Genomic DNA, 7,734 nt, shown 5'->3' with positions numbered 1-7,734 from the left:
CATCTTGCAAAAACTTCGTTTTGGCAAGATAACAAACATACAAGCTGACTGATACATCTTGCAAAAACTTCGTTTTGGCAAGATAACAAACCACAAGGTCGGATACGGTACTGTAGTCTAAGCCTACGAGTACTAGGCCGCAGAATACTCGATACCATTAACCGACGATTGTGTATACATGTACGAAAAATTAGCACCGAAAATTTTCCAAAAGATACGCTATAGGTACATACACCGAAAGATAGATACAGTCTCGACAAAAACACAATTGAGAAATATCACTTAGCTTCGAAAGCGTGAGCGCATGGAGCAGCTTCGAAAAGACGTGACCTCGTCGTGATCTCGCGAGATCCTCCTCCAATGTGTTGTTTCCCAATGTGTTGCCTAATATATGCATCCTTTGTCAGAAAGAGAGAACAATCAATACAGGCAAAAGGGGACGAAGAAAAGAGCCTCTAACAAGGTGCTCAACAATTGAGGCACCAAGACTGCAGCAAGCTGCTAAAGACAACAACAATACAAACCTGCTGCTTCAAATTCAAGACAGCGATTGTGTTGCGATAGAGGTAAAATACCATGGTCGCTGCTACAAGGAGTATACCCGGTATTTAGGCAAGCTAGCAACAACACCTAATGCAGAGCAACAAGGAGACTCCAACTACTCAGAAGCATACACATTATTTTGTGCAACAGTCAAGGATCTTATAATAGACAACAAGGAAATCTACAGACTGAAACGACTTTATGACATGTTCATGAAACAAATCAAAGCAACACACGGAATAGAATCAAACTACAAAAGTGGCTTTCTCAAGACAAGACTGATGAAAACATTTCCACAACTATGCTTTCTAACCCTGTATATGCGCTGCCAAGGACACCTTGTGTATGTTAATGACATCTCCACTGAAGTGCTGGTTGAAGAAAAGAAAGTGTTGCAAGAAACCATGCATGGTTCAGGTGATGACACAACGGAGACAGAACAAACATCCGACTCTGAACCAACCCCACCAAAGCAACCTGGGTATACTGAGAATAACCTTAGAGAACACTACTTCACTGCGCTACAATTGAGAAATGCAATCGATGAGATCAAGCCAAATATGCCATGGCCCCCAACCTCTGAGCACCTGACAACAAATGCCGCAGAAGCAATTGTACCTGCCTGTCTCTATAACATTATTGCATGGATGGTGGGAGTGTCAGACGAACCTGATTCTGATGAGTTTGTAAAGATAGAATCTACAATACATAGAATAATTCTCACAATTGCACAGGACATCATATACCTCCAATCAAAGGGAAGGAAACAGATGCCCAAACATTTGTCACTTGCAATGACAGTATGTCATCTCTCAGGTTCAGCCCAATTAATCAGCCTACTGAACGGGTTTGGTTACTGCGTCTCAAACTCTGTCGTCTTAAATCATGACACTGCACTGGCTAACCAAGAACTACATCGTGGAGAGGATGCTCTTCCATCAATCATTCAGGCGGGCAAGCATGTCACACTCGTATGGGACAATAATGACTTCGGGGAGGAGACATTGTCTGGGCGTGGAACAACGCACAATACCAATGGGATTATAATACAGCGACCAAGTCAATCCCATGAAGTAGTACAACCAGCACCAGTCACTACAGTTAAGAGGACGCGGGAGAGATCGATGCAGCCACCTGCAGTGAACCTTGCCACATATTATGGAGGGAAAAAAGAAGGACCCGCTCCATTCGCAACCAGCGTTCCATTGGATCGAGCAACGTACTTCCCATTACTCCAGCACCCTAAGACGATAGACCTAGCATACCACATCACCAAGTACAGCATTGACGGGACTCTGCCATCTTGGACAGGATTCAACCAACTACTGTCTTGTGTTGAAGTTCCACCAAAGAGCGTGATAGGGTATCTCCCTGTCATTGATGCCACTCCGACTGAAATGAATACGGTACTAACAATACTGCAGAGAAGTGTTCAGATCGCCGACAAGTTACAGTTGGAAGCAGTCGTCATTGTCGTTGACCAAGCCATCTATTGCAAGGCACAGCTCATTAGATGGAAGAATGCACAGTTCATGAAGAGACTGGTAATTCGACTTGGGGCATTCCACACTGCAATGTCCTTTCTTGGCTGTATTGGAAAGAGATTTCGAGATGGTGGTCTCCAAGACATCCTGGTTGAGTCAGAGATTGTTGCAGTGGGGTCTGTGAATGGAGTGTTCAGCGGCAAGCATTACAACAGGGCAGTTCGAGCCCATAAGCTGATGTCAGACGCGATGCAGCAGATGCTTCTGGATGCATATTTTGAATCTATTCCAGAACATGAGGCGGGTAGAGTGAAGGAACTTTTGTCAAACTTAGCTGAAGCTTTCCCACATCCAAACTACCATGTCATTCTCAACAGTGACAAGTTCAAAGACTTCAAAACCTCCTTTGACAAATTCTTAGAAGCAAGTGACACCAAACCAACATTTCGCTTCTGGAGTTCATACATTGAGACGGTGGAGCTTCTCTTGCTATTCATTAGAGGGACATGAGAAGCCAACTGGGATGTTCACCTCGCCAGCATACGATGTATGCTTCCATGGATATTTGCCTATGATCACATTAATTATAGCAGATACCTTCCAGTATACTGGCTGGAAATGTCAGATGTTCAGCAGACCCATCCCACCATTCATCAGAAATTTATGGAGGGTGAATTCACTACCCAGAGAAGCGACAAAGCTTTTGCCCAAATCGCCTGCGACCAGACCATTGAGCAGACAGCAAACAGGGATTCCAAGACCAAGGGGGGCATGACCGGTTTCACTACCAGCAAGGGGACAGTTAACCGATGGATTTGGTCACACCACGCGAGGGGGTCAATTGCACGGGAATGCGAGGTTATGGCAGGGAAGTCCAGATATGAAGAGCACAGCTCAACACGCTCCGATCTACTACAAAGTCGCATGCTATGTGACAAAGCTGATGTTGACAAAATAATCGCGATGACAAACAGCATGATTAATCCATTTGAATATGATGGAGAGGACTTGGTTCATGTTACATCTGGTGTGGTGGCTACGAGAGAAGTTCAGGAAGATCTAAACACAGCATATGAAAGAGGAGAAACAGAGTTCACCACCCTATGTAAAGAACGACTTCAGACGGAGACAGTCGACCTGTTTGGCTCAATGAAGAAACTGAAACTTAAGACATTCACCAACATGTCTAAGGCTGTGAAAAAGAAAATTCGTGGAAAGGATGTGTCTTTGAAGGCTGACAGAAATCTCTTAGCAAGGCTTGTTGTCATCGGGCAGTTCCGGAAAATTGATCTTCAAGAGTTAATGTCCTATTCTCTTGGCCCACTACCTCTTCCTTTGGCAAGTGTGCAAGGCTGCCTCGTCAAGACCAACAAAGCCAACCTACTTCATGCACTTGAAAGTCAGGCAGAGAAAGCTGTGGTTGATATTCCAGTAGGAGGCATGTATGTAATGGATGGTATAGCAATGATACAGAAATTGAATATCAACAAACTCACCGGGGAAAGGACATTTCTCAATCTGGCCCACGAAATACTGAAGCGCCTTGTCAAGGGAGCAGAGGGCAACAAGTCCAGTGAGATCCATTTCGTAACCGATACTTATCGAAAGGTATCGATTAAGAACGCCGAGCGAGAGAAGAGAGCAGCCAGAGGGTCTCAAGTGATGCGAATATATGGCCAGTCCCTTCCTCAACAATGGAAGAAGTTCCTCTCCAACGGTGACAACAAGGAGTCGCTAATCGAATACTTGTTTGAGACGTGGAGTAAGGTCAAGACAGCATACCTCAGAGGAATTACAGTGTTCTTGGCACATGGAACCAAATGCCATATCTTCACAGGAAGCAGCACTCCAGATCAGGTAGTTGAAGTGAAAGAAGAGCCATCACTAAATTCGACGCATGAAGAGGCGGACACACGGATGTTCCTCCATGCCGCGCATGCAGCACACACAAGCAATGACGTCATCATCGTTAGTCCGGATACAGATGTGTTCATAATCGGCATAGCCTTAGTACCCCAAATCTCTGCACATCTATATTTCCACACAGGAAAGGGAGTCAACCTTAGGACAATTGACTTGAAAGCAATCTACGATAGCATTGGGGATGATGTCAGCCAAGCTTTGATAGGCCTACACTGTTTCACTGGCTGTGATAGTGTAAGCGCCTTCTATGGCAAAGGCAAAAAGAAGGCCTTAAACATCATACTAAAGAATCCAGAGCTGTGCGGTGCCTTGAAGGACCTTGGAGAACGGTTTGACATACATCCAGACATGATGGAAGCACTGGAGACATTTGTCTGCAAGTTATATGGACAGCACAATATCACTACTGTGAATGAGGCCAGGTACAACATGTTTCGTCTTGCTAGAACGTCTGAGATCACAATGCCTCCCAACCAAGATGCCCTGAGACAGCACATCAAGAGAGCCAATTACCAAGCTGGTAAGTTAATTGGTTGTTTCTTTGAATATTGAACATCACCTGTAATTTATGTTTGGACAGGAGTACTAGTATATGGTGCAGCATGTGTTAATGAAGATGATTATTTGGAAAGTTTATTGAATTGAAAACAAAATATTGAATGTCACAACAATGCTTTGTAAATGTTCAAAATTAACAGGTCTATTTGAAAGAGTAATTGAAGTAACTATCTGTACAGTTGAGTGGTTAAGATAACATGACATGTAGATGAACCAGAGATTTTTTTGCTCCACACTTAGTCAGAGCAGGATGTTTTGGATTTCGCATGTTTCTCTACACAGAATTTCCCAATAATATGATTGTACTGTTATTAGTGTTAATGATATACCTCTGATGTTGTTTTGGAAATATGTATATCTCCATTCTTAATGTTATTGATCACTTCAATATTTCAGGAATTTACAAGAGGAGCCTGCAGCCCATCCCTGACATTCCCGACCCTGATGGCTATGGATGGATGATGGAAGAGGAACTTGCCATAGACTGGATGACACTTCCACCTGCACCAGACAGCGTGATGGAGCTTGCTAACTGCACTGGAAGCTGCAAGAAGACACGATGCAGCAACGAAACTACATGCACTTGCCTACAGAATAACATTCCGTGCACAGATTTGTGCAAGTGCGGCAGGAACGACTGCTCAAACATAACTGGCCATGTTGACTTTGATGATAAGAATGATGATAAAGACTCCAGATCTGAAGATGAGGAAGACTCTGATGCTGAAGAGGATGAAATAACTGCACTATTTGTATGATGTTTTGGACAAGTTTCAACATGACCAAGCCGAAGAGACAAATTGTGGCTGCAGTTCAGCCCATCTCGAGTTTATCATGACGTCAATGCGCACTGGTTCGCTTGTACGCTGCGTAATTGTCTTTGATGGGTTAAAATATCACCCCTTACACACTTATTGGACCTATTAACAGTTTCAAAATAGCATTGGTAAACCACCATGGATCGTAGTAGCAACACCAATCACAAATATTGTACAAAAATTAAAAATTATGCAGGTTTTAAGGTCCAAAAACATGACTTTCTGATAAATGCATCAACAGCATGTTATTTTACCAAGTCGTTAAAACAACATTTTTACTACTTTTGGGGGTCTGAATTAATAAATATTGCTGCCAAGACCAATGTGAACATGACATCATATAGTTTGTGTTGTTTTTTTACTGTGTAAATGGGTATTTCAAATGTAACATACAATTGGTGTATACTGGTGTTTTGGGGCAGCGGTTCTCGGTAACGTACCACGATATCGCTTGTGAAAAAAAACAAGATGTTTTGGAGGTCATAAGGCTTCATCCCACACCCTTCTTGCCAAATCCCTAGGTTCAGGTCATGAAATCAAAAAAAAAAATAGATATCCACCCTATGGCCCTGTGTCTATAATACAATACTTGTTTGTTGGTAACAATTGGTGTGGCTTCACCATTGAACTTTGACATACAGAATAACACATCTTTCTGCCGTGACTCCTCTCGGGGCTCGGAGGTACACCATGACCGGGGTTTGGGGAGGAGCACGTAACACTATTTAACCCATATATGGAGTTAATAGGGACTATAAGTTGCTTTTTAAAAAACAAGAGAACACTTTCAACCCAAATATCAACAAATCAGTATGGTTATCAATTTTCAGTGAAAAAAAGTTTCCGAAAAAAAAAGTTGGTACCCATCCCATTGTCACCCTGTGCTCATGAAGTGAAAAGCAGGGTTGGCGATCGGTTTGCGAACGTGTGCATGTCTGCATTTTTAAAATTCATTTTCTCGGCAACCTTTGGTCCGATTGACACAAATTTTTACCATATTTTACAATCGCCTCCGATTGTAGAAATTTTTTTTGTTCATACTTATGACGTCTATGCCATGTGGTACGGAGGCCATCTTGGAAAAACGTAATACCTCTCCAGCTCCGAAACTGCTCCATGGAAAAAATGAAACACAGCTCATTGTCAAGTACTCACCTTGGGGAATAAGATATGTTAATGCTGATGTCATCGGTGCCTTCATTATTACATCATAATTCGACAAGTGCAATGCTTGATCTGAGCAGTATGAACAAATTTTTTTTTTTTCTGCAACTGTTAGTCTGATGCACATGAAATTTTAACCATAGGAGCACCTCCTCCTGTAAAATTTTAAATGATAATTATGATGTCATAGGTCACATGGTACAGGTGCCATCTTGGAAAAACTGAAAAACGTTGCACAGTGGGCCTACACAGTTTCATGGCACACCATGATCTGTCGGTTCAATATCACACACACATCTCCCAACATGTACCCGGTGACACGGCTGATAAGACTACGCTCTTCCAGTCATACATGATCAAGCTTCACTGGGAGCATGATTGTTATTTTGAGGGTTAGGTGAAAAACTGTGGTGCGGTGAATACACTCTCACGGTTAATACACCGGAAAATACGGTAGTTGAACAGCTGATGTGCTACCCAAAAGAACACGAAATGGGTCAACTCCGCCTGTTATCCTTTTGAGATAGACATAATAAATACCAGATTGTTGGGGCTAAGATATCACTAGCAGTTAATCTGGGGTTAGCAGTAGCGCACCCCCTACCGAAGTGAAGTTGTATGTGCCAGTAAAGTCGGGGCCTTGGGTTGAATTCGGCTTCAGTCGACATTTTATATTACCTTTACCTTACTATAATGTGTTGTGCATTGTCCTGGTGTTGGGTTAGCGGCTAGGGTGCCGGCTTAGGATCCCAGGATCCCGGGTTTGAATCCCGGTCGATCGCTGAATTAATGCCAGGGGGGTTGACTCAGCCTGTTCATCTTTCCGAGGTCGGCTAATTGAGTACCAGTTCACTGGTAATTCCCTGTTTGTCGTGAAAGGCGGCAAAAAGGGTTGGCGTCAGGAAGGGCATCCGGCCGTAAAACATTGCTTCAAAAAGGGGACCAAAAAAACAACAACCACGGTTCCCGAAAAAGGCCAACCCCCGCTTTGCGGGGAAAAATGGCCTCTAAAGGTGGTTATTATTATTATTTTTTGTCCAATAAAGTCTTTGTTATTCTTGAAAAAGTACATTGATACATAGTCATGTCTTCATTGTCTCGCGTGTGATTTACCGACAAGGTTCTGCATGAGTGTTTCATCCCTGTAAAAATAAAAACAAGAAATTCAAAGGTAGATATTAACTTGCTCAAGTAATGCTGTGGAAGAGGGGGCAAGAGGTGGAGTTTATGGTCCAGCGGTGGCA

General features: G+C 43.0%; 1 protein-coding gene across 1 annotated transcript; it reads left to right on the top strand.

The window, feature by feature from the left end:
• Nucleotides 1-2,888: 2,888 nt before the first annotated feature.
• On the top strand, nucleotides 2,889-5,333 carry LOC144893107 (uncharacterized). The gene is made up of 2 exons (XM_078782770.1): nucleotides 2,889-4,470; nucleotides 4,905-5,333. The coding sequence occupies exons 1-2, from the start codon at nucleotides 2,889-2,891 to the stop codon at nucleotides 5,264-5,266; spliced, it is 1,944 nt and encodes a 647-aa protein (XP_078638896.1). The 3' UTR covers nucleotides 5,267-5,333.
• The last annotated feature ends 2,401 nt before the right edge of the window (nucleotides 5,334-7,734 follow it).

Source organism: Myxine glutinosa, chromosome 7, assembly GCF_964187855.1.
Source record: "Myxine glutinosa chromosome 7, kmMyxGlut1.1, whole genome shotgun sequence".
NCBI classification, from domain to species: Eukaryota; Metazoa; Chordata; class Myxini; order Myxiniformes; family Myxinidae; genus Myxine; species Myxine glutinosa.
This window is presented reverse-complemented; position numbering and strand designations above follow the sequence as displayed.